Source organism: Bos indicus x Bos taurus, chromosome 10 (genome assembly GCF_003369695.1).
Source record: "Bos indicus x Bos taurus breed Angus x Brahman F1 hybrid chromosome 10, Bos_hybrid_MaternalHap_v2.0, whole genome shotgun sequence".
In the NCBI taxonomy this organism is placed as follows: Eukaryota; Metazoa; Chordata; class Mammalia; order Artiodactyla; family Bovidae; genus Bos; species Bos indicus x Bos taurus.
Window position 1 is genome coordinate 12,433,271 of NC_040085.1, and position 27,926 is coordinate 12,461,196.

Consider the following 27,926-nt stretch of genomic DNA (forward strand, 5'->3'; position numbering starts at 1 on the left):
ATCCTGTTCAATGAAAGACACCTTTAATAGTGGAAGAAGAAATTACACAACGGAAGTAATCAATAAAGGGCTTATATCCAGAATCCATTAAGAACTCTTTCAAATCAGAAAAAGGCAGACAACCCCATCAGAAAAATGACCAAGAGTTGTGAACAGGTCCTCCATCAAAGAGGATATCCAAACTGCCAACATACTTACGAAAAAGTGCTTAAGCACATTAGAGTCACAATACAGAAATTTAAAATGAAACCCTAATGACACAAAATCACTGCAGATGGTGATTGCAGCAATGAAATTAAAAGACACTTACTCCTTGGAAGGAAAGTTATGACCAACCTAGACAGCATATTAAAAAGCAGAGACATTACTTTGCCGACAAAGGTTCGTCTAGTCAAGGCTGTGGTTTTTCCAGTGGTCATGTATGGATGTGAGAGTTGGACTATAAAGAAAGCTGAGCACTGAAGAACTGATGCTTTTGAACAGTGGTGTTGGAGAAGACTCTTGAGAGTCCCTTGGACTGCAAAGAGATCCAACCAGTCCATCCTAAAGATCAGTCCTGGGTGTTCATTGGAAGGACTGATGTTGAAGCTGAAATTTCAATACTTTGGCCACCTGATGTGAAGAGCTGACTCATTTGAAAAGACTCTGATGCTGGGAAAGATTGAGGGTAGGAGGAAAAGGGGACGACAGAGGATGAGATGGTTGGATGGCATCACCAACTCAATGGACATGGGTTTGGGTGGACTCCACGAGTTGGTGATGGACAGGGAGGCCTGGCATGCTGCGATTCATGGGGTTGCAAAGAGTCGGACACGACTGAGTGACCGAACTGAACTGAACTAAACTAATGATACATCCATTAAAATGGCTAAAATTAAAGAATCTGACAATATAAGAGCTGGGAAGGAAGTGAAGCAATTGGGAACTCTCATGCACTGCTAGTACAATACAACTCTTTTGGAAAAAAAGTTTGGCATTATGGACTCAGGATGAAAACAAATTTTACACACACACATATATATATATATATATCCTGTGACCCAGGATATAGTATTGCACTCCTGTATAACCCCCACAAAAATACATCCATGTCACCATCAAAATTAAATGTATCAGAATGTTCATAGAAGCATTACTCATAATTCCCCAAAATATAAGCCCAATGTCCATCAACACTAGAATAGATTAACTGTGGTATAAGCATACACTAAAATACTATTACAGTAACAAGTATGTGCTATAATGAAACACAATAATATGGACAAGTCTTACACATATAAGGTTGAGTGAAATAAATCAGATATAAAATACCTATTATATGAGTCCATTTATATAAAGCTTAAAAACAGAACTATAGTGCTCAGGGATACACACTTAAATGGGAAAACAACAAAGAAACAGAGTAAGTGATTAACACAATACTCAGATTATTGCTTACTTTGGGGGGAGGGAAAGGATTATGATTGGAAAGAAAAAGATAAGAGCTTCTGGGGGTTCTATATCTTGATCTAAGGGTGGTACATGGATGCTCATAATTCATCAAGACATGTATATATGTCTCCGTCCTTTTCTATATGTGTCATATTTCTCAATAAAGCCAGTTCCTCTTCAAAGCTAGTTATGTGTGCAAAATACTACTATCTTTTGAGAAGATCTGTCTCAGAAACTGCTGAGCTAGCCCAAATGACAAGGTGAAAGTGGAGGGTAGTTCTAAAGACGTTCAGGCTCATTCTTCCAAACGTATGCCCTCTAAAACATGCAACAGGATGAAAATCAGGAGGATGACAAGATTGCTATTCCACTTTTAGTTCTGGGATCAAGAGGTGAGGAATATGTTATGAAAGCCCTCAACACAAAGGATCAAATTTCACCGTATATATGGAAACACAAAAAACCTCGAATAGAGAAAGCAATCTTGAAGAAGAAAAATGGAACTGGAGAAATCAACCTTCCTGACTTCAGACTATACTACAAAGCTAGACATCAAGACAGTATGGTACTGGCACAAAGACAGAAATATAGACCAGTAGAACAAAACAGACAACCCAGAGATAAATCCACAAACCTTATCTTTGACAAAGGCGACAAAAATACACAATGGAGAAAAGACAATCTCTTTAACAAGTGGTACTAGGAAAACTGGTCAACCACCTGTAAAAGAATGAAACCAGGATACTTTCTATCACCATACACAAAAATAAACTCCAAATGGATTAAAGATCTAAATGTAAGACCAGAAACTATAAAGCTCTTAGAAGAAAACATAGGCAGAACACTCTTTGACATAAATCACAGCAAGATCCTCTATGACCCACCTCCCAGAGTAATGGAAATGAAAACAAAAATAAACAAATGGGACCTAATTAAACTTGAAAGTTTTTGTACAACGAAGGAAACTATAAGCAAGGTAAAAAAAGGCAGCCTTCAGAATGGGAGAAAATAATAGCAAATGAAACAACTGATAAAGAATTAATCTCCAAAATATACAAGCAGCTCATGCAGATCAATACCAGATATATGAACGATCCAATCAAAAAGTGGGCCAAAGAACTGAACAGACATTTCTCCAAAGAAGACATATGATGGCTAATGTGCTTTGTTGCTCAGTCATGTCTGACTCTTTGTGACCCCAAGGACTGTAGTCCAGCAGGCTCCTCTGTCCACAGGGTTTCTCCAGGCAAGTATACTAGTGTGGGCTGCCATGGAGTTCACTGGAGATGGCTAATAAACACATGAAAAGATGCTCAACATCACTCATCAACAGATAAATGCAAATCAAAACCACAATTAGGTACCAACTCACGCCAGTCAGAATGGCTGCCATCAAAAAGTCTACAAACAGTAAATGCTAGAGAGAGTGTGGAGAAAAGGGAACCCTCTTACACCGTTGGTGGGACTGCAAACTAGTACAGCCACTAAGGAGAACAGTGTGGAGATTCTTTAAAAAACTGGAAACAGAACTGCCATACGACCCAGCAATCCCGCTGCTCGGCATACGTACTGAGGAAACCAGAACTGAAAGAACATTGTATTCCAATGTTCACTGCAGTACTGTTTACAATAGCTAGGATGTGGAAGCAACCTAGATGTCCATCGGCAGACGAACGGATAAGGAAGTTGTGGTACATATACAAAATGGAATATTACTTAGCTATAAAAAAGAACGCATTTGAGTCAGTTCTAATGAGGTGGATGAAACTGGAGCCTATTATACACAGTGAAGTATACAGAAGTATACAGAAAGAGAAACACCAATACAGTATATTAATGCATATATATGGAATTTAGAGATGGTAACAATGACCATATATACAAGATGGCAAAAGAGACACAGATGTAAAGAACAGACTTTTGGACTATGTGGGAGAAGGCGAGGGTGGGATGATTTGAGAAAATAGCATTGAAACATGTATATTACCATATGTAAAATAGATGACCAGTGCAAGTTCAATGCATGAAGCCGGGCACTCAAAGCCAGTGCACTGGGACAACCCAAAGGGATAGGGTGGGGAGGGAGGTGGGAGGGGGTGTTCAGGATGAGGGGACACATATGCACTCGTGGCTGACTCATGTCTATATATGGCAAAAACCACCACAGTATTGTAAAGTAATCAGCTTCCAAATAAAAAAAAAAAAAAATCAGTCTGCCAATTTAATGAAGGATGACCCCAGATAAGACAGCATTGTGGAATGGAGGCAGAGAATGGGGTTTTGAGTGTTAAAGTCCATTATGACTGGTCAGGATCACATTACAAACTCCAAGACATCTTCTCATTACATACGATTTTGACTATTTTAATGAAGCCAAATGAACAACTAAAACTTAATGTGATATAAAAGCCTCAGGGAGCTGGAAAAAAATCTGAGCTTATCCCTAGTATTCACTTCCCAGTATTCAATAAAACAGCTGCCTGTGTTCTGAGTTCATACCATCACCTGGCCACCTAAGTACCTCACAATGGGTTAGTTAAGAATTACTTAACAGAGCTGAAGAAAATCAAACAATCTTTCTAGGTATGCTCTCTCAAGATAGCATTAAATAAAAATTAAGAAAGAACTCCTACAGCCCAGAGTTCTCTTATAAGGTCAGAGAAAGTAAATTTTAAAGTTAATTACATACAGCTTTTAGAAACATGGGAAAATGTTAATACTGTGTTATTAACATTTTATTATTTTTATATTTATATTATTTATATAATATATACATATATTTATATATTTATATAATAATAAATATATTAATTATTTTATGGCCTAAGAACTAGGCCATAAATAAGTATATCATAGGTTCTCTTAAAATCTGCAAATACATCAAGGTATTTCCCAAGTGGAATAATATCCTTTATTCTCCATACTTTTCTATACCTCCCAACTTTTCCATAATAAGCACAAATCAGTTTTTTTAATGAGTTTTTTTATAGCAACATTTAATATATATTCTTTTCAAGTGTTTTTACTCATAATTGCTCTTTTACATTCAATAGACTGAAAAAGGCAAATATTTTCTCTGCATTATGATAAAAACAGATTTGACCTCGTGGACTCCCTGGAAAAAGCAGTTAACACTCTAAGAAGTGGTTTATAGTAACCTTTTTTCATTTTCCACTAGATAGATGGTCTTTCTCCTATCTATTTATAGGGGTTTTTGCTCATTAACTAAGGAAAATTAGACTTTATGATATGATTTGTAAATATTTCCTAAGGTATATTATTTCCCTTTTGCTTTGCTATGGTCATTTTGTCATGCATAACTTGATAACTATGCCAATGAACCTATCAACTTTTAATAGTTTTATATAATAGAAAAACCTTCTCTACTCCAAGATCAGAGTATATTTTTCTATCATAATAGGGATTTTATTGGTTTTGATTGATCACATAGTTCATGAACAATGTATACTTTACTACACTTACTGAAAGATCTATAAAAACATATTGTAAATCCTTTTCTGAACAGTTATCCCAGTGACTTTTCATCTTAAACTTTAAAGAAAAACTTTTTAAAATTAAGATTTTTAACTATACTTTTAAGTGTTGATGAGTATTAAGTCTAAAGTCTCACTAATCCATGATATAATATCATACACAATATTCAGATTTCCAACCTCTTATCAACAGTTACTAGGAAAAGCAATTATGACAGAAAGCCAAGATCAAGGATCCGGTGTAAGATGTTACCATGCTTATGGAGAGTTAACTATTTTCAGTTTGTAAAGAAAAATAAACTAGCACTTGATTTCACCCTTTCAAGATCGGAGGAGGTGGAATTCCCTTCTTCTTAAAATATATATTTGTAATTGAACTCATGGAAACCGAGTAGATTGGTGGTTTCCAGGGGAAAACGGGTGACAGTGGTCAAAGGGTACAAATTTCCAGTTATACGATAATAAGTTCTGGAGATATAAGGTACAGCATGCTGACTACAGTTAACAATACTGTACTGCATATTTAAATGCTGCTAACAGAGTAAATCTTAAATGTTGTCAACAGCAAAAATAAAAAAAGAAAGAAGCAACTATATGAAGTAATGAATGTGTTAACTTATCTCATTATGACAATCATTTCATAATATATACATATATCAAATCATCATGCTGTACACCTTAAATTTACACAATGTTGTATGTCAATTAAATCTCACTATATACACTGGGGGGCTTCCCTGGTGGCTCAGATGGTAAAGAATACACCTGCATAGGGGGAGACCTGGGTTCAATCCCTGGCTTGGGAAGTTCCCCTGGAGGAGAGCATGGCAACACACTCCAGTATTCTTGCCTGAAGAATCCCAATGGACAGAGGAGCCTGGTGGACTATAGTCCATGGGGTTGCAAAGAGTTGGGCATGATTGAGCAATTAAGCACATAACACACTGGGAGAAGAAAGAAAAAACCAACACACATGTATTTAGAGCTCTAAAAGAGCGCATTTTTAAAAATGCAACATATATACACTGCTGAATTTTACATGGATAGCCAACAAAGTCTTACTCTATAGCACAAGAGAACTCTGCTCAATGTTATGTGGCAGCCTGGATGGGAGCGGAGTTTGGGGGAAAATAGATACATGTATATGCATGACTGAGTCCCTCTGCTGTTCACTTGAAACTATCACAGCATTGTTAATCAGCTATATTCCAATATAAAATAAAAAGTCTAAAAAACTGATCTAAAAATAATTCTGGATTGTACAAGATGTACAATATAGGGCCCACTGACTTGATAAATTATATTAATTCGATCACATTTGGTTTCAGTTTCTGTGTTACCCTAAGGTGAGTGTTTTTAGTTTCTTGGGTAGCCACTTCAGCCTGTTTTCCTTTTGCTCCCCTTTTTCATTTGTTCCTATTTTTCTCCTAAAGATGTATCCTTTTACACTTCCCATTATGTATTTGTTTCCATTTTTATAGAAAAGGTGGAGCTGATAACCTTTTTCATCTGAAAGGGCAATTAAGCTCCATAGTCAGGTAGATCAGTTGAAGTTGACAGTGAACAGACACATTAATTGAGAATAATCAAGTTATACCATGCAGGAGATAGCTGACATACTCAAATATCTAAATCAAACACTGGAAATCATTTGCACCAGCTTGGCAAATCAATTTGATGTTTGGGTTCCACGTAAGTTAAGCAAACAAACAAACAAACAGAAACCCCTTTTGACTGTATTTCTGCATGCAATTCTCTCCTGAAACATAAAGAAAATATGCAGTTTTTAAAGCAGATTGTGATGGATGATGATGTGTATACTGTACAATAATACAGGATGGGAGAGTTTGTGGGACAAGTGAAATGAACCACCACCACCATACCAAATGCTGGTCTTCATCCAAAGAAAGTGATGTAGTGTATATAGTGGGACTGGAAGGGAGTGCTCTATATTGAACTCCTTCTAGAAAACAATTAATTCCAACAAGTACTGCTCCCAATTAGACCAACTGAAGGCAGCACTTCATGAAAAACATCTGGAATCTTTGCTCAAGAAGATAAGTTTTGGCAAGATGGAATTATGAAGTTGCCTGTAAAATGGCAGAAAGTAGTGGAACAAAATGGTAAATGTGTTGTTCAATAAAGTTTTTGGTGAAAATTAGAGATGTGCCTTTTATTTTTATTTAAAAAACCAAAGAACTTTTTGGCCAACCAAATACCATGTTCATGGACTGTAAAAATTAGTATTGTTAATATCACCACACTATCCAAGGCAATCTACAGATTCAATATAATCCCTATCAAAACACCTAAGAAATTTTTCACAGAACTAGAACAAATAATTCTAAAATCTGTATGAAAACATAGAACATTCCAAATAACCAATCTCGAGAAAGAAAAACAAAACTGGAAGTATCACATTTCCTAATTTCAAAATTTACTGCAAAGCTACACTGACGAAAACAGTTTGGTACTGGAAAACAGACATATAGATCAATAGAACAGATACAGAGTATGCAGAAATAAACTCATGCTTATAGTTAATTATCTACAACAAAGAAGGCAAGGAGAAACAAGAGGAAGAGACAGCTTCTTCAACAAATTGTTGGGACAACTGGACAGCTACACACAAAAGAATAAAACTTTCTCAAACCATATACAAAAATAAATACAAAATGCATTAAAGACTTAAATGTAAGACCTGAAACTCCTAGAAGAAAACACAGGCAGTACACTCTTTGACAGTGGTGTTAATATTTTTTTGGATATGTCTCCTCAGGCAAGGGAAACAAAAGCAAAAATAAACAAATGGGACTACATGAAAATAAAAAGCTTTTGTATAGCAAAGGAAGTTATCAACAAAATTAAAAGGTAGCCTACTGAACGTGAGAAGATATTTGCAAATAATATATCTAACAAGGAGTTAATATCCAAAATACTCAAAGAACCCATACAACTCAACTTCAAACAAAAAACAACCTAATTAAAAAATGAGCAGAGCACCTGCATAGACGTTTTTTCCAAAGACAACATATAAATGGCCCAAAGACTCATGAAAAGATGCTGGACATCACTATCATCAGAGAAATGCAAATCAAAACTACAATGAGCTATCACCTCACACCTGTCAGAATGGTTATTATCCAAAAGATAGCATGTAAGTGTTGGTGAGGATATGGAGAAAACCCTTGTGCACTATTGGTAGGAAGGTAAATTGGTACAGCTGCTAGGAAAATACTATGAAGGTGCCTCAAAAAATTAAAAATACTACCATATTATCTTACAATTCCACTCCTAGGTATTTATCATAGGAAAACAAAAACACTAATTCAAAAAGATCTATACACCCCTATGTTCACTGCAGCATTATTTACAATAGTCCACATATAAAAGCAATACACATACACGTACACACACACACACACACAGGAATATTACTCAGTCATAGAAAAGAATGAAATCTTGTCATTAGCAACAACATGGATGGCCCTAGGCTATTATACTAACTGAAATAAGTCAAACAGAAAAAGACAAGTAATGCATGACTTCACTTATATGTGAAATATAAAAACAGTCACAATGAAACAAACAGATTAATAGATACAGAGAACAAACTGGTGGTTGCCAAAGAGGAGAGGGATGAGTTAAACAGGTGAGGGAGATTAAGCAGTACAAACTTATAAAATAAATAAGTCACAAGGATGTAATGGGGACTATAGTCAATTATACTGTAATATTAAAAACTCTGTACAGCGACAGGTTAGACTAATAATAGTGGTCATTTTGTAATGTATAAAAATATCAAATCACTATGTACACTGCAGCATTATTTATAATAGCCAGGACAGGCAAGCAACCTAAATGTCCATCAACAGAGAAATGGATATACAAGATGTCAAACTTATATACAATGGAGTATTATTAAGCCATAAAAAAGAATGGAATTGTGCCATTTGCAGAGACATGGATAGACTGAGAGATAGTTATACAGAGTAAAGTAAGGCAGAAAGAGAAAACATCATACAGTGTCATTTGTAAGTAGAATTTAGGAAAATAGTACACACCAACTTATTTGCAAAGCAAACACAGAAACAGACATAGAGAACAAACTTATAGATACCAGGGAAGAAGGGTGGGTGGGATGAACTGGGAGATTGGAATTGATATATATATACACTACTATTTATAAAGTAGATTGGAGAAGGCGATGGCACCCCACTCCAGTACTCTTGCCTGGAAAATCCCATGGATGGAGGAGCCTGGTGGGCTGCAGTCCATGGGGTCGCTGAGGGTCGGACACGACTGAGCGACTTCACTTTCACTTTTCACTTTCATGCATTGGAGAAGGAAATGGCAACCCACTCCAGTGTTCTTGCCTGGAGAATCCCAGGGACGGGGGAGCCGGGTGGGCTGCCATCTCTGGGGTCGCACAGAGTCGGACATGACTGAAACGACTTAGCAGCAGCAGCAGCAGCAGCAACAGATCCTCTCTCCATCATGTTGGGTGTTACAACAATAAATGAATAGATGAATTTGGGAAGAACTGACAACCTTTATAAATTCAGTCTTCATTTTCAAATCATTTATTTGTTTAAATCTTTTGTAATTCTTGGGGCCTAAGACTTTCTCTATATAAATCTTCAACATTTCTTATTCTAGATTTCTTTGTTCAAGATATTCCTTGGTATTTTATGTTGCTGTTTTGAATGTATGTGCATGCTAATACAATGTATGTGTGAGTATTCTTCTTCCCTTATATCATCCAACTGGTACTACAAAATCATTCATTGTACCCAGATACTCTATCATTTGTAACTGCTTTTGAGCTGATTTTTTTTGAGTTCTGCACGTATATAATAATAATGAAAATGGTGATAATTTTACCTTTTCTTCTACATTTATATCTTTGATTCCTTTTATTATCTAATTGCAGTAGCTAGTTCCTCCAAAACAAGGTCAAATAATAGTGAGGATAACAGACAATGAGGGTAACTGGCTTTTCCTAATTTTAATTAGAAAGCTTCCAATGTTTCTCCAGTAAGCAAGATACTTGTTGGGGGGTGGGGAGGGGAACAGATATATTTTATCATGCTATGAAACTACAGCTATATCACCATATTTTAATAAGATTTGAAAAATAATATCTATATAATTATATCAAATGCTTCTTAAATATCTATAAGGATAATATAACTTGATTTTTTTCCCTACAGATCAATTGTGTGTGTGTGTTGTGTTTAGTCGCTCAGTCTTGTCTAACTCTTTGTGACCCCGTGACCCCAATGCAGCCCACCAGGTTCCTCTGTCCATGGGATTTCCCAGGCAAGAATACTGGTGTAGGTTGCCATTTCTCCTCTAGGGGATCTTGCCAACCCAGGGATTGAACCTACATCTCCTGTATCTCCTGTGCCCTTCCCTGCTGAGTAACATGGTGAATTATGCTATTAAAGTCATTCTTGCATTCCTCGGTTAAATCACACTTAGTCAAAGTTTAGGTTTATGGGCCACTGAGTTACGCTTGATAGTATTTTAACTTGGGATTTTTGGATTAATATTCACAGATGTAGCAGTTCTGAAATTATATATCAAATGTTTTACTGCTATACATACATATCAATATGTATTTGTACATATGCATATATGTGCGTATATAAAGACATATATGTAGAAGTATACATATATATATGTATCAAGTGCTGTTCTATGGCTTACAAATACAAACTCATTTAATCTTTGAGTTTGGTACTATTAACCCCAGTTTATATATGATAAAACTGAGGCTTGGAGATTAAATGACTTGACCATGTTACAATAGCTAGTAAAATGCTGCTGAGATTTAAACACAAAAGTTTACTCAAGAGCCCACTCTATACTGTTCTGCTTTTAATACTTGTACATAAAATTTGTATTAGTTTTTTCTTTTTCTTTGGGGGAGATGTTAATAAGTTCCAATGTTACACTCTTTTCATAATGTTATACCCTTCCTGTCAGCACTGGAATACCTTAAACTGTATTATATTTTTAAAGGGTTGGTAAAATTCCTCTTTGAAACTTTATGTCTGGTGTTTTTAAAAGAGGAAACTCTTAGAAACCTGATGGCCTCTCCTGACCTAAAAGGAACAGATCCAAATTACTAGTCCTGGAGTTTAAGAACCCAAAAACTTACTTGCTAATTCATTACATCTTATCATGCTCCCCTTCCTTCATTCTTACCAAGAAATCTTATATTCCAGCCATTGAAGTTTGTTCAGTTTTCTCAGGCATTAAGTTATCCAGCTCTCTGCTTTCCTACAGCTTTTTGAACAGACAAGGTGAGATTTAGCAAACTGAACTGCAATTATTTGTATCTTTGTTTACTAGAATGCTAATTTCTCTATACCACCAGCACCTAGCACAAGTGCCTAAAACATGGGTGACCTGTGTTATACTTTAGTTTAAAAAAAAAAAAAAAAGAATGAGAATAAATGAAATTGAATCAAAGAGTAGGGGGACAGATCTCATCTTGCAGAAAAGGATAAGAAGTGTCTAAAGTGTTGTCTAAAAAGAGAAGTATCTCTGAAGAAACATACTGAAGGTAATCTCATTTTTACTTAGTAAAGTTTAAAAATATTAAATGGATTTACAATACTGAAGTGAATCATGTTTTAGCTCTATAAATATCTTCCTAAAATAATAAACGAAATATTAAACTGTGAATACCTTAGGATTGTCATAACTTCACTAAATATACATAAGGAAAAAGTCCAAGGGAGATACAAGTATTCTAAAATATTAACATAAAATTGTGATTTTCTTCTTGCTTTTTGCACTTTACCCTACTGTTCAAATTTTTCCACAAACTATATGAAACATGTATGTCAAAGTGTCTTCTATGTAGAAACATAAGATCTTAGGTTTATCAAATGCCTAATTTTAAGATATCATATAAGAGAAAAAACAATTTTAGTGACTTAAAAATGCTAAATACAAAGTAGTTTATTTTTCAAGTTTGGTGAGAAATTAGAAAACTGTTTCTTTAAAAGCATTAACTATTATACAAAAGTATAATACTTTTATTATATTATGTAATGCTCAAAATTCTCCAAGCCAGGCTTCAACAGTATGTGAACTGTGAACTTTCAGATGTTCAAGCTGGATTTGGAAAAGGCAGAGGAACCAGAGATCAAATTGCCAACACCCGTTGGATCATAGAAAAAGCAAGAGAGTTCCAGAAAAACATTTACTTCTGCTTTATTGACTACGTGAAAGCCTTTGACTGTGGATCACAACAAAATGTGGAAAATTTCTTAAAGAGATGGGAATACCAGACCACCTCACCTGCCTCCTGAGAAATCTGTATGCAGGTCAAGAAACAACAGTTAGAATAGGACATGGAACAACTGACTGGTTCCAAATTGGGAAAGGAGTGTATCAAGGCTGTAAATTGACACCATGCTTATTTAACTTATCATGTGGAATGCCGGGCTGGATGAAGCATAAGCTGGAATCAAGACTGCTGGGTGAAATATCAATAATCTCAGATATGCAGATGACACTACCCTTATGGCAGAAAGTGAAGAGGAACTAAAGAGCCTTTTGATGAAAGTCAAAGAGGTGAGTGAAAAAGTTGGCTTAAAACTCAACATTAAAAAAACGAAGATCATGGCATCCAGTCCCATCACCTCATGGCAAATACATGGGGAAACAATGGAAACAGTGAGAGACTTTATTTTCCTGGGCTCCAAAACTGCTGCAGATGGTGACTGCAGCCATAAAATTAAAAGGTGCTTTCTCCTTGGAAGAAAAGCAATGACCCACCTAGACAACGTATTAAAAAGCAGAGACATTACTTTGCTGACAAAGGTCTGTCCTAGTCAAAGCTGTGGTTTTTCCAGCAGTCATATATGGATGTGAAAGTTGGACTATAAAGAAAGCTGAGGGCCAAAGAATTGATGCTTTTGAACTGTGGTGTTGGAGAAGACTTTTGAGAGTCCCTTGGACTGAAAGGAAATCAAACCAGTAAATCCTAAAGGAAATCAGTCCTGAATATTCATCGGAAGGACTGATGCTGAAGCTGAAACTCCAATATTTTGGCCACCTGATGCGAAGAACCGACTCATTGGAAGAGACCCTGATGCTGGGAAAGATTGAAGGTGGGAGAAGAAGGGGACGATAGAGAATGAGATGGTTGGATGGCATCACCAACTCAATGGACATGAGTTTGAGCAAGCTCTGGGAGTTGGTGATGGACAGGGAAGCCTGGCATGCTGCAGTCCATGGGATTGTGAAGAGCTGGACACGACAGAGCAACTGAACTGAATTATACAAAAGAGCTAGTTTTAAGCTTTAAATATGAATTTTTAAAAAAAGGAGATACAAGAATGAAATGAGACTATTTAACAATCAATTTTTAGAATGCAAATGGTAGCTCTTGCAGCAAATAAAATGCACAGGGAGCCACCATCACCCTTTCTTGTCTAATATTCCTTACTTTCTATTCTCTAAACACTCAACACCCCTGGATCACTCACTCTACTGTTTGTAAATCTTCATCTTCTCTTCTCTCCCATATAACCCTACCATGCCAAGATCATGCAATTCTTATATTTCCTTACTCCATAACTTCTGCCTTTTATTCCACAAACCTAATTTTCAAGTTTCTTGAAAAACACCCTTGCCAGATATTACTGTGGTTCTTCCACTCCTATTCCTAAAAGAATTCCCTACATAATCTTTTTTCCTGTTTGTCCACATCTGGGAGAATAAGACAATTTCAAGGCTTCAAAAGAGATGCTCCTTTCACAATACACACAAAAAAGCACAAACACTGTTCTCCTCTTGCCTACTATGCCGAAGAGGTCCTGGGCCGAATTTTCCTCAGCATGGGTGCTACACGCTTCCTGTATGCGGATCTTCAAGTCCTGCCTCTTGCCTATACCATCGTGATCTCTGAAAGAGGGTTCTGGAGGAATAGAAAGAGCCAGGGTCTTCCAGTTGTGGTGTTATCTAACCATGATCCTAAACAGTCTTATCACAAGAAAAAAATTGTTAACTATATGTAGTGACAAAGCTTAGCTAAACTTATTGTGATAATCACTTCACAATATATATTAATACATATATCAAATCATTATGTGCTACATCTACAACTAATACAATGTTATATAGCAACTATATCTTAAAAAAAAAAAAAAAGATTAACACTACAAAACTACCTTCTGGTCAGTACCAGAAACAGTAAGAACAGTTCTATATTCTCAGAAAATCTTCATTCTGTGGATCTAATTCTTTGTACGTCAGGTCACCTGAATGTGAAGAGTAGACTCAGACACTGTGCAATAACATAAGGAAATGATAGAAACACTTGCCAGAGTCAAGTCCACACCTGAATATCTTTTTCCTTTGGAGCTCTTCAAAGCTGCCACATTTCAACTGATTCTTAACTTTTCAATTATTAACACTTCACTTTTGGAAGGGCATTTCTTGCTTCTCTTGGTGTAGTCAATTGCCAAGTTTATCCCTGTAGACCCACACTGATATACAGAATTGCAGGTATGCCCATTTCTAACAGAGACATGTAGGCAAGCTCTTCAGAAAGCCTAGATGATGCAAGATTCACACGCACTGCCAACTGCTATGAGTGCAGCAAGAAACCCTGAAGATTTAAGAGCAATTTCAAAATTCCAAAATAAGTACATAAAATAGCAACTGATACTATTTTTAAAAACTAGAATGTTGTTTTTAAAATGCCTTTTTTAGAACTCTTATTAAACTAGACCCATTATGAAGAAAGTACTCTACAGTTAAAAGTTTTAGAAGTGATACATATTATATCCCAAACTTTGTTTGGCTGTGAAAACTTCTGTAGCATCTTTCAACAGGATAATTTGTGAGGTGGTTTGACAGATTAGTAAACGTTATTTCAAATTCTATTCTTCATATTAATTAGCTTAAATAATATTAAATCAATACTTATGTTTAGAATTATAATATAAATAAGTTACAAAAACACCTAATTTGTTATATAAGAGACATAACTGGATAGACTGTGAGTACATCATATTCTGAAATCCTAGTATGGGAACAGCCTAGCTTATACTACACAAATCTAATTACATGGAAAGTACATGGTAGTAGAAAACATTTCAAAATGGAATGATCAGGATTCAACCTATTTTAGTGAAGGCACATATGATTATCTATAAGTCAAGAGTCTCCTAACTGATAAAGGCTGCTAGTTTTGCCCATCTCTAATCCTTTCTTCTTTAAAATGCTACCAGTTGTTTTTCAAAAAGAATTGATGGTAACGTTCTCCTACTTCAAAACCTTTCCATAGTTCCCAGAGCTTCAAAATCAGAGAATTCAAAAATTTTAATGCTGCAAGTCTGGTTTCAGTCTAACTTTCCAAATTCTTCTCCACATCCACACAACCTGCCCAGCTCTAGCTATACAAGGTAGTCATATCTGTTTCGTGCTTCTCTGCCTCTGGAATTGTCATTCCCCTTTCTTCTCTCCATTTGTTAAATTATTTCTCCTCTTTTAACACCCAACCCAAATGACTTTTCACATTAGCAATAACATACAAATTCACTTCATTCCACTTAAGAAAAGTCACTACTGTATTTAATTACAGAATAGCAACTTTTCCACCTATGAAGACATGAATACTACTGACTTTGATTAGTTTATTTGTAGTGAATATTCTAAAAATCACTCTTTCTCCTAGATTCAGTTCTCAGATTCAATCCCTTAGTTGCTTAATGAATACCAAATACGTACGAGACATAGTCTTGATCTTAAGTCTGGACCCAACACCTGTTCTACAGCTAGATGCATATGCAATAGGATGCATATGCAAGTGGGAGTTTTCCTCATGTTCCCAAATTGTACCTAAGGTCAAAAGCTGAGGATAATTAAATACCCCCTCTTATAGTTTCAAGGAGCCAACAATAACTGGCTTCTCCTCTTAGGGCTTACTGAGAGTTCCCTTTTCTTTAAACCAACACTGTCATCAATATTCTAGCACCTTTCCTTCAATATATATCTAAAGAGGCTTTTAAAAAAAAGAGGGGTTATTGGACTTTGAGAGGAACATAATGTTTATGAAAGGAGGATATTGTCTCTCCTCTTATAGCAAAAAAGCAGTGTCATAACGAATTGAAAAGGTAAGAATCCAAGTTTGAAGTCATCTGAAAGAAAGGCAGACTGGTATTTCATTCCCTGTTTGGGTGTCTGTATAGGCAAAAGACTTACTGATTTACAACTCTATAATATGCTTATGGGAAAAGAGAAGTGGGGAGAGACTGTGTGGAAAGTGTCACATAGGAAAGTAGGCAAGACTATCACCCACCTTAAGTTCTTAGGAACCAAGAGGTATGAAAAATACAACCTTTTCCCCAGTGTGCCTGCAGGCCCTAGAACTGGCCATGGGAGGTAGATCTGATTGGGTAAGGTCTTGAGGCAAAAAAAAAAAAAAAAAAGACACACATATCAGAGACACATGGTATGAATGCCATCAATCAGAAGATGTAACCAAATCTTGCAAGGGATTGCCAATGCCTATGGAAACAGGACAGACTTCAGCTCACTGTCAGCACAGTCAGCACAACTTCATTTAGCCTGTCTACAATGAACCTGAATAGTAGTGCTGAATAACCAAGAAGACTCAATACTTGGCACATCATGTAGAATTCTGCTTCCCCTATCACTCCTCCCAGTTTCAACACCAGAGGATAAAAACAGCACAGGAAAGAGGGAAGGCAGAAGTGTGTGACCTAAAGTTTTCAGCCCCAGATTAAGGTCTATTCTAATCTGGGAAAAAGTGATAAGAGTACTGGATCAAGCCTGTGACTGATGCTATAATATGAAGAGAACTTAGGCTTAAATGGGGGGCAACCCACTCCTGTACTCTTGCCTGGAAAATCCCATGGACGGAGGAGCCTGGTAGGTTACAGTCCATGGGGTCGCCAAGAATCAGACATGACTGAGTGACTTCACTAGTCTTAAAAAATAGATTGAGACTAGAACATTTAAAAATTATGGAAAAAAATGACAAGACGTGTTAAGGTACTTGATATATCCAGTAGGAAAGGGGATTTTAATACAGCAGAGTTGGAAGGCAATTACTAGATAAAAAGCAAAACTGATTTATATTTATATCCCAGCAAATCGAGATCTTCAACAAACTGGTTACACAAAGATGGACAGTCTCTGAAATTAGTTTCCATATATACTGGTGTTCCATCTCTTCATTCTTTTGTTGCATGTGTGAAATTTTGGTATGAGCTCTACTCTACTATTATTATTTAAGTCTAGAACCAGTCGATCGACAGGCTCACTACTACTTGCAGCTCTGTCTAAAAAATACTAAGTAGATAAGAAGTCATACTTCTACCTCTAGGAAGACAGCAAAGTCACAGATAAGAATGGGTAAATAAGCATTTCTAATGATCGAGGATGATAATAACAGTAAAAGGTTTTTCAAGTAGTAAGGGAGGAGACTGATGAGAACACAGCTCATAGAGCAGAAATTTGACACCTCATTGCTTTCAATGTTCACCTTTCAATAATCACACCAAAGAAATCTACAAAGAGGCTTATCTGACAAAGAGGAAAAACCAGAATATTATAAATGGACATAGTTCAAAAGCATGATACAGAGGAAAGAAAATAAAGATTCTAAAGAGAGTAAGAGAAAAGCACGTGAAGGCTGAACAGGAAGTGGGACCTGAACTGGGGCTGCACATGGAGGGTGGACAGGCATGGATGACAGACAGAGCAGAACAACTGCTGGATGCATGAGAGACAATAATGTAAAGTGGCTGTGACACATTACAATATTAATACATACCGAGACTGAATTGCGGGTAATGCTCATAAATCTAACTGCAATTAGTACAGGTTTCTGGATTAGGAAGGACATGAAAAGGAAAGCAGACGGTTAGAATGTACATGTCATTGCCCCATTAAAGAGGTTTAATCTCTCAATGGAATGAATATATCCGTCTTCTGCAGCATCAGCAAAAAAGCACGGCTTGTCTACCTGCTGTGAAAAGTAGATTTATAGTAAAAAGTCTCTTCCTTTCTTCACTGGATGGGTACTGCTAACTTGGATCTCTCAGAACTGAGTTCTTAAAAATTCATACTACAAAAAGGGTTTCACTTTTAAATGGGGTTTCTGTTTTCATCTGCTGGGGAGAAAATTTAGAATGTGTTTTGTGATGAGCTTTATTGAATACCTTTACTGGCTGGAAAAATTGTGTTTATGTTTGTTTTTAGAGAACACCCTTCACTAACTTAATCAACAGACATTTGTTGGGCACTTGTCCTGTGCCAGGCAGTTTAACAGTAAAGGAAGAAACAGAGTTACTTTAATGCTAATCTAAGGATAAACTATGAAGTATAGCGGAAGTATTGCTGGGCCCCTGCAAAAGCATGGGCTTGATGGTGGGGAAGCTTGCTTCTCTTTAGAGATTTACTGGGGATCTGAATGGGTGTTCACTAATACAGTTTTGTTTTACAATTCAGGGAAAGGGTAGTAAATGGGCAATAATTAAACTTAAATGCAGTAGTAAGTTTCCAGTTACCTAGACCCTATTGATTATGGATCAGTGTGAAATGGAGTTATTTACATATAGGTCACTGGTTACAAAGGAAGATATTAAACAGAAAAGTGGCCAAATGGAAGAAATTAATTATCATTTTTGTACGGCTTTTCTTCAAAATCTAGCAAATCTTTATTTGATAATAGCAGATCCATAATGGAAATCTGTAACATATGAACCACAGTCTTGTAAGTGATTAAGTTGTCTGCGCCCCGAAGTACTGGCAGGACAAGCAAAAGTGACATGGTTAAGGATGGGAACAGATGGTAGAAGGAAGTAGAACCAAAAGTTAGGGTGGGTCAAGTTTTCATAGAAAGAACAGGAAAAGAAAACAGGGCAACTTATTAAACCACCAACATTTTATCCAAATACTTGATTTATAAAATTCTTCACATTTAATTGAATATACATTTTATTGTATATAAAACTAAAAATAGTTAAAAGATCAAACATGAGGCATAACATTATACCCTGAGACAGGTGATTTTTTTTTCACTTGCTCCATGTGAAAAAGATTTGGAGAATAATCTCTCTCCACACATCATAATGTGCACTGAAACTCCAAGGAAGTCGCCCACTTTCCCCTGTGATTCTATGTCCTGCATCTTACCATTGATCTACGAATCAGTGATAGCCTGGTCTTTGCTTTATTTTCAGCAAATTCCAGGCTACTAATGTCTTTGAGACGAGCCTTATATTTATTCATTTGTTCCACAACAATCAGCTCCACACAGCTGAAACAAAAGGAAAGAGAGAAAACTGTTAAGAGCTGAAGTAAATCAAATACATTATATCAGTCACAGACTACTTTTCAGCTAAGTGTGGTAGAATTGGAGGATAAGAGAAAAATCAACATCCCTTATTTTATGAGCTCAGAGACAGGGTTTATAATGGTGGTTCACAACTTCAGCCACACTTTAGTATCCACCTGAGGAACAGGTGTAAGTCCCGATGCCTAGGTCATACCCCAGACCAAGTAAATCAGACTCTCTGGGAATGGGACACAAATACCAGGCCTTTCTGGGGGAAAGCTCCTTTTGCAGGAAAGGTTAAAAATCAGCACTCTAGAAGGAAATCAGAGATCCGTGAAAAAAGGCCAAGGTGAAATACAGGAATATTGAAGTATTAAGACCAAAGAGATACAGAGCCACAAGACTACAGTTAGACTGGATTATAGGAAAATACAAAGTATATGTAATTTGGTAAAATGAGATTTTAAAATACATCTGGAAACTATAAACAAATGTAAAGAAAAGCCAAATTTAAAAAATAAGACCTTTCAAAACAAAAGATGCTTCATATATAGAATCTAAAGGAATTTTTCATATTCAGCATAAAAAAGACCAGTGGTGCCTAGCAATCTTATTAAAAACATATGAACCTAAGAAATCGTTCACTAGGGGAATTCCCTGGTGGTCCAGTAGTTAGGACTCTGCACTTCCACTGCAGTGTGGCCATGTTCAATTCCTGGTCAGGCAACTAAGATTCTTGCAAGTTGAATGGCACAGCCAAAGTAAAAAAAGGATAAATCATTCACTCTGATAGCTGGATAAAGTGACTACACTGATGCAGAAGCCCGTGGTGTACTGCAGAGGTGATAGTGACTGGCCTTACGTGGTAGTCTTACTGATGTCCTGCACACTTTGCAGTGGGTCGATGGTGTCAGGGCAGCGGAGAATGCAGGGTGCAAACACAATGGCCAAAGCATTAGCAGACATTCGATTAGTGTCTTCCTGTAGAGCAATCCTAAGGAACAAAAAACCCAAGTGAAACTGGGATAAAAAAGGAAAACTGCAGGGAGATAGAAGAGATGAGAGAAAGGCAAATGACATCAGCTGCATAGTACTGGAAGGATATCCCTACCAGTTGAGACACTGTAGAATTTCCCCAAAGCGGTTTCCTTGCCTCTGGGAAGCACTCTTTCACTCTGTTCCTTCCCTGACGCAACTGAGGTCAGCAGATAGCTGACCAAGGGAAATTTATGACTCACTGTCCCAGGTCACCATTCATAGATGAACATGTCTAAAGAATGCAGAGACCTTAAGGCATTTTCAGACAGTGATAAAAGATATTTACCCAAAGAGAAAGATGGCTTTCTTCCCCAACATCAACTCTCAGGAGAACACAGACTGCCCCTGAAGTCTCTTTAGTCAGTCGATTCCTGAGCTCCATATGACCCCACCACCTCCTATGAATTAGGCTATGTCAATAAACACACATCTTCTCTAGTTCAAGAGTTAAGACATCTAGCTAGGCTACACAGTGCCACCATAAGACTGAATGATTACATGGCTCATTAGGGTGGGGAAGCACCTGCCACGCAGTCCAACTCCATGGAGAATTTCTGCTCCAGGGAATCTTAACCACCTGTTCAAGGCATTGACTTTATTAATAAGAAAAAAAATATCAGTTTTCCATATGAAGGAACTCTTCATTTACTTAAAACAATCCAAGAGAAAATGTTAAGCAAATCTTTGTTTCTTGAAGTTACCTGACCAGATGAAAGATGAGGCGTTCCAGTGTATTGAGATGAGTTCGGGAGAGCTGGTCAATGACAGAGTATACACCGCGGATTGTCTCTTTCCTCTCCTGAAGGCCTGAAAACAGGAAGAGCAGCAATTAAGACTGAATATCTTCTCTTATACACTACACCTTCCTTCTGGACATTCACTGGGTCCAGCTGACTTTTAAGAGTTTTAGCCATACCTGTATAGCAGAAGAAAACTCACTAGTTACCACTAATCTCCCCCTGCTTGAGTTCTATACTCACTAAGCAGGCTCCTGAGTTTTAATTTAGATCCCAGTAATTCTTGATTACAGTAAGGGGCAAGAGATACCCCAGTTTTTCATTTTGTGGCAAACCAATTCCCCATGAAAATTAATCAACTGCTATACAAGTTATCTGTTGTTGTCCTTTAGTCATTAAGTTGTGTCCAACTCTTTGCAATCCCATGGACTGCACCATGCCAGGCTTCCCTGTCATTCACTATCTTCTAAAGTTTATTCAAACTCATGTCCATTGAGTTGGTGATGCTATCCAACCATCTCATCCTCTGCCACCCCCTTCTCCTTTTGCTTTCAACCTAAGCTGTAAATAAGTCTGAAGGGAATTTGAGGATCTATGCCTTGGGGCCTAAATGAATACTTCTACATAGGCCTTCATCAAAATCCTACATATCTATAGCACTGAAAAATTAAACTAGCATGTTAGGTATGGCACAGAATAGATAGCCAACGTTACACTGAGTCCTTGCTTAGATTCACAATTTATTTATAATCTTAGTCTTTCAACCTCTTTGTGAGAAGCAACTAAGTGACTTGCTCAGAAAGTTTTTAGGACATTGACATTTTAATGAGTCTCTAAGAAAGGCAACATTTGAATAGGTGCGAATTCAGTGGCAGTTTTATATCTACTGTATTACTTTTGAATCTATATGAACTTAAACCAACTGAGAATGGCTAAACAGTCTAATATGAAGATAGCATTTCTTTCCCAAGTGTAGCCCTTTCCTGAACCCAGGAAACCTGTGCTTACCCATAGCTCGAAGAAATTCCTCATAGAGTTCAAAGGTCATGAGTGGATTGGGTAAATCACGAAGCCATTGTTTGAATACACTTGCAATGACATGTATGTTATAGTCATCAAGGTTTACATTCTCAGCATCTATTCAGAGATAAAGAATTAGATAAGAAAGCCAAAATATGCAGAGGGTCAAATAATAATGCACTTTAGAAACTATCATGACCAAAAGATACCTTTATCAATATCTTCTGCAATCCTATTCCATGCTTCGGAACAGTGTTCCTCTTATGGTAAAGGTACAGTTTTTGTCTGTTTTTTGAACTGTTGTGGACTGATAGATGTGTAAAGTAAAAGATCACATGTTTTCATGTCAAAGCACTATTAAACTGCTATCAAAGTTTCTAAATGCTTGCTCCCAGTTTCTGTACTTCTCTTGCGGCAGCTTGGCCTGTGAACCACACTTTTAGTAGTGATGTTTGAGACGGCCAATAGAAGAAAGGCCTAAAAGACATCTTCTACAAGTCAGACTGATTTTAAGTGATTCTTAGAGATAAAAGGACAGTGATAACTGAGCTTATGAAATGTGAAGAAAATCTTTACTATGCTTCACTTAAAAACCCTCTAGGGTTATACATGAGATGACTGGGGTGATATAGGATGAATGGTGCCTATGGGTAGACTCTTGGTTATACAGAGACAAGTATTGCACCTACATGTGATTCAAAAAGATCTATTCCTGGGAATTCTCTGGCAGTCCAGTGGTTAGGACTCCATGCTTTCTGCCAAGGGCTCAGGTTCAATCCCTGCTCGGGGAATTAAGATCCCACAAGCTGTGCAGTGCAGCCAAAAAAAAATCTATCCCTTTTCAATAATGGTAAAGAGTAGAAGTTGAACATAAAACCAAAGTCAAAGCTCTGCATACATTCCAGAACTGAGGCTACAGCTCTACACAGATACATATTCAAATCACTAATTATCAATTTAAATAACTATGTCATCAGTGTTGGAAGGCAATAATATACACCAGAAAGAACATCACTTGGAGTCAGAGTAACAGATTAACAGGCAACAGTTTAGATTATGGGTTAAATGCCAGCTTTGTCACTTATTGGTGGTAAGTCATTGGGCAAGATCCTCGATAAGCCTCAGTTCCTTCATCTGTAAACAGGGATAATAATCACTGTCTGTGAACATCAGTACAAACATTTGTTGTGAAGATTAATAGAAAAACATCAGCACATTGCCCTGCATCTTATCAATAGCTCATTAGTTAATTTTCCTGAACCCAAGTTTTCTTCTTTGTAAATTAAAGATATGATCTTACCAGACTGCTAAAAAGATTAAGTGAGATCTGTCTGAAATATCTAATAATCCCTTGTACAAATGATACTCAATGTATGTTTGCTGAGTGGACCATATAAAAGAAAGCTACAAATGATTAAAAAAAATAAAAAAAGGCACCACAGAAAAGACTGCATTCTTCTGGCTTCAAGCAAAGGATCAACATGTAATAAAAACTAACAGCATGAGATGACCTGCTTAAATAAGAGTATTTGGTCTTGATTTAGAGGGCACTATCTTACCTGTATCTAGACCTTGTCGAAGCTCCTTGATTTTATTAGTTGAACCAGACTTTCGGTAAATACCTTCTGTGTACAGTCCATGCATTTCAATGTAGTTTATGAGCTTTTCCACCACCAAAGGAACAGTTCGGTCTTCACTGGTCAAACGGGACAGTTCAACCCCAAATTGTCGAGAGGACAGCTCTGGATCATACTACATGGAAGATAATTTTTGATTCCAAATACATTCAAACACCTTTAAATATATTTATCCAATTCTTTAAAAGTAACAATTTTTTCTTTTCCTCAAGTTTTAAAAGCATAGTTACGAGAGTTGGGAGGAAAGGGAATTCTTGTTAATGCTGAGAATATAAAGAAGTGAGAAGTTCGTTTCAATCCTCTTCCACTTGGAATCCCCCCTCTCACTGCACTCCCCCCTCTCCACCCCCCAACCCACCAAATAATGGGGAAGAATGCAGGCAGTGGCTACAGGTTACTGCTTTCCTTTCCTTAAAAAAATCTCTTCATGTAAAGATGGGCTGTGGGCAAAGGAGAAAGGGGAGAGACTCTGTATACTAAACATTTACCATGTACCACTAGAAAACCTATTGATTTGATATGAATTAGAGTTGTCACTAATTTCTGAAGCATAAGGATGCTCTGGTGTTTACGTAAACTTTAGAGAAGTTAAACTGACTACTGATGTCACAGCTAAAGGCAGGGGCACACAGAGGCCCAAGATTAGTGACCTCTTTCATTTAATTCAATAGTGTATTCTGATATTGTATTTCATTATTATTTTATGTGATAGGGAAAAAAAGGCTTATCCTTAAGTTTATTTGAAGTACTTTAAATAAAAGAAGAATGCCAGCTATTATCTCTGAGACTGAAACTTTTTATGTAAATCTCCTTTTTGTCCTTTCCTTCTCCTGCCCCATGCTCCTTGCCTAGCCCAACACTGCATACCCCAGTCTCTCCTTCATCCTGCATGCAGTCAGTGCTGAGTTCTTTTAGTCTATTAGTACACCCTTTCTTTTCATACAACTCTAATTTTTCTTTCTTTGACACTGTGAGACTGCAAAATAATCTGCTTTTCTGTTAGCTTCTTAGCCTCTTGACCTGTGCAGCTTAAGAATTCAGAAAACACCTTAAAGGGAAAACCCGAGTTTTAGGCTCCCTTCTCTATATGTTTGGATCATGGTCCTTCAAGTCTTGGCAATCCCAAACTCCAACTTTTGTCTCTATAACTCTATAAGATTTCTAAAAGCTTTTCTGGCTTTTCTGACTCTTAAGTGTGGCCCTCTGCCCAGAATCTTGATTTCTTGTCCTACAACAAAAACTGACAAATTCCCACTTAGAGGAAAACATCTCACACATATAGATTCACCAATCTGTAATTCTTTTCTCTGTAGGTTCTAGGCCCCTAAATTCCAATTTTCCTGGGCAGCTATCTAATGCTAGGCAACAGACTTTTTTCAGTTGTTCTCAGCACAAGTATTAGTCTACCACAAGCTACTCCATCTTAGCCAGCAGATGTCTTACCTTCATTGTATATTTTAAGCCCTGAGTCAAATTTATCTTTGTACTTTGCCATGATTTGTCTACTAATTTGGAACAGATGAAAACTATATACATGGGCTGTAAACATGCACACATATTTTATTATAGTTCAGATCTGCACAGTATTGTTAAAATTGTATATGACAAATAAGCAAATGTGATCACATGTCAGTACAAGCCTGAAATATTTCCAAAATGGTTCCTTTTTGAAGCATAAAATTATCAGAGTACAAGTTCAGTATCAAATCCAAGTAGAAGTTTGTAAACACACCAACTATGCTGATGAATTTTACTGTGTATGTTAAAATCTTTAACTGTAGCCTACCACTTTCAAGACAGTTTATAGGAACACTTAAGAGTGTTTAAAGTAGGAAACCTTAGAACTTCCCTGGCAGTCCAGGGGTTAAAACTAAACACTTCCAATGCAGGAGAGTGGGTTCAGTCCCTGGTCAGGGAACTAATATCCCACATACTGCATAACGTGGCCAAAAAATTTAAAAAGAAAAAAAAAGCAGGAAACCTTTAAAAAGAGTGCTTTAATAAGTTGTTGGTTGTGAAATCAGGTTAGCAGCTCCCATGTAGTAAAGGTAAATACAGTTCTGGAAAAATCAATTCAGTTATACATACACACATACCTCTATATGTGTAAGCAGGATTATGATATAAAACTTATTTCTTATAGTATTTTGTGGCCAAAAAGTTTGAAAACCACTACTCTGTAAGATCATCAAAGAGGCTTTGATTTCTTTCCACAAGGCAAAAAAGACCTTTTTTGTCCTTTCCTTCTCTTGCACCATTCTCCAACAGACTTGTTATTTATTACTCATAGGTAATAACTTCTTACCTTTTTAGAACACTTGGCTGTGGTTTTCAGACAGCACTTCTTATGACAAGCATACTTGCACACTGAAAAACAGGTTTAAAATGTAACATTTTCAGAAGTCTATATATTAGTGGCAAAACTTAACAAGTTTACTGTTTTATTTTGAAGATACTTTTTTTAAATCGGAGACTCCTATAGCATCATATACTTTGTATCATAATAGAATAAAAAATGGTCTTAACTCATTCAATTCAGAAAAATGAAGCTGAAAAACATACCTAAAAATCCTAACCACTGTCTGGGAAAAAGTTTTTTATTCTTTCAAGACTGCTTGCCCCTCCTCCTTGTCCCCACCATATCCCAGCAAAATATTTATCTATCTTCCTGGTTTGATTCACAAACCATTGCCCATGTTCCCCTCTTATACTTGCTCTATGATCTGATAAAATGCAAGAAATACCTATTAAGAATCATTCCAGTGGATTAAAAAAGCATTAATATCAAAGACCTATACTAAAATAAAAACAAATCGGGTAACATATTAGGCTATAAAAAAGGCCTTATTCATTCTCCTAGAAAGTCTAGAATAGAGCTCTGAGGAACCAGAACATAAAGAACATCAGTAGTGATTGAGAAGATGAGATGAAAGGTTCAGAGCAGAAATCAGTTCTTGGACCAGGAGATAACAGGGTGGCTAGGCAGCAGTATGGGCTCACTGAGAAGAGAATCCTGAGAAAATACTTGGCCTGTGTTATTTTGGTATGACCAGCTCTGGCTCTTGCAAATCAACACCTCAATATTCTTCTTGAGCTTCAAAAGCATGATTTGAGGGATTTTCAAAGCCAAGGTCAAGTAGGGGAGGCCATGTAATTGTAGTGGTAAAATCACCAGCATAACCACACAAAAAGTTAATTCTATTAAGAAATCAAAGCAAGCCCACCCAAGTCATAAAAGAAGAAGCAGATTCTTTCTATTTTTCAGTTTCAGATCACAGAGAAAAGTATACGAAACCTATAGGAATCAGGCTAACATTAAACATTCAAGTACATGGCAAACTACACCCTATTTTTTACTCTCACTATAGTTTTTTTTTAAAGGAAAACCACTATTGAATCATTGAACAAGTGAACATATCTAGCAATATCCAAGTGCTGATTTTGCTATGATGAACATGATTTTCATCCTTACTGTCATCCTGGACCCAGCCCTTTCATTTGATTCTGGCCCACTAGTAAACAAAGCTTCACAGAATTATTAAAAGCACCAGAGCAGATGTATATGGAATGACAGGCTCTGTAAGCCAGAACCAAGTGGACCCTCAAAAAAACCTCCACTCACATTCTAGGATTTAAAGGTTCTGATGAAAGGATTATAGTAAAATAAAGTATCTTTCCAGTTATAATCTAAGAATTTCAATAATTCACCCATCCATCTATATAGGTCCAACTACCCGGTAAATATTTACTAAAACTTCACTGCAGATGGTGACTGCAGCCATGAAATTAAAAGACGCTTACTCCTTGGAAGGAAAGTTATGACCAACCTACATAGCATATTCAAAAGCAGAGACATTACTTTGCCAACAAAGGTTCGTCTAGTCAAGGCTATGGTTTTTCTTGTGGTCATGTATGGATGTGAGAGTTGGACTGTAAAGAAGGCTGAGCGCCGAAGAATTGATGCTTTTGAACTGTGGTGTTGGAGAAGACTCTTGAGAGTCCCTTGGACTGCAAGGAGATCCAACCAGTCCATTCTGAAGGAGATCAGCCCTGGGATTTCTTTGGAAGGAATGATGCTGAAGCTGAAACTCCAGTACTTTGGCCACCTCATGCAAAGAGTTGACTCATTGGAAAAGACCCTGATGCTGGGAGGGATTGGGGGCAAGAGGAGAAGGGGACGACAGAGGATGAGATGGCTGGATGGCATCACTGACTCGATGGACGTGAGTCTGAG

At 36.9% G+C, this 27,926-nt stretch overlaps 1 protein-coding gene across 16 annotated transcripts in view; it reads right to left on the bottom strand.

The window, feature by feature from the left end:
* Window positions 1–27,926, bottom strand: part of MYO9A (myosin IXA) — a 256,411-nt gene that overhangs the window by 18,228 nt on the left and 210,257 nt on the right. For 13 of the 16 annotated variants that reach the window (XM_027553119.1, XM_027553117.1, XM_027553114.1 and 10 more), the window contains 7 exons: window positions 25,998–26,059; window positions 23,615–23,807; window positions 22,044–22,172; window positions 21,000–21,105; window positions 20,123–20,254; window positions 19,119–19,242; window positions 17,755–17,808 (listed from right to left, as the gene is read on the bottom strand). In XM_027553119.1, coding sequence (XP_027408920.1) covers window positions 17,755–17,808; window positions 19,119–19,242; window positions 20,123–20,254; window positions 21,000–21,105; window positions 22,044–22,172; window positions 23,615–23,807; window positions 25,998–26,059 — 800 coding nt within the window. The remainder of the gene's footprint in view (window positions 1–17,754; window positions 17,809–19,118; window positions 19,243–20,122; window positions 20,255–20,999; window positions 21,106–22,043; window positions 22,173–23,614; window positions 23,808–25,997; window positions 26,060–27,926) is intronic. The other 3 variants (XM_027553121.1, XM_027553120.1, XM_027553111.1) reach the window with 1 other exon arrangement.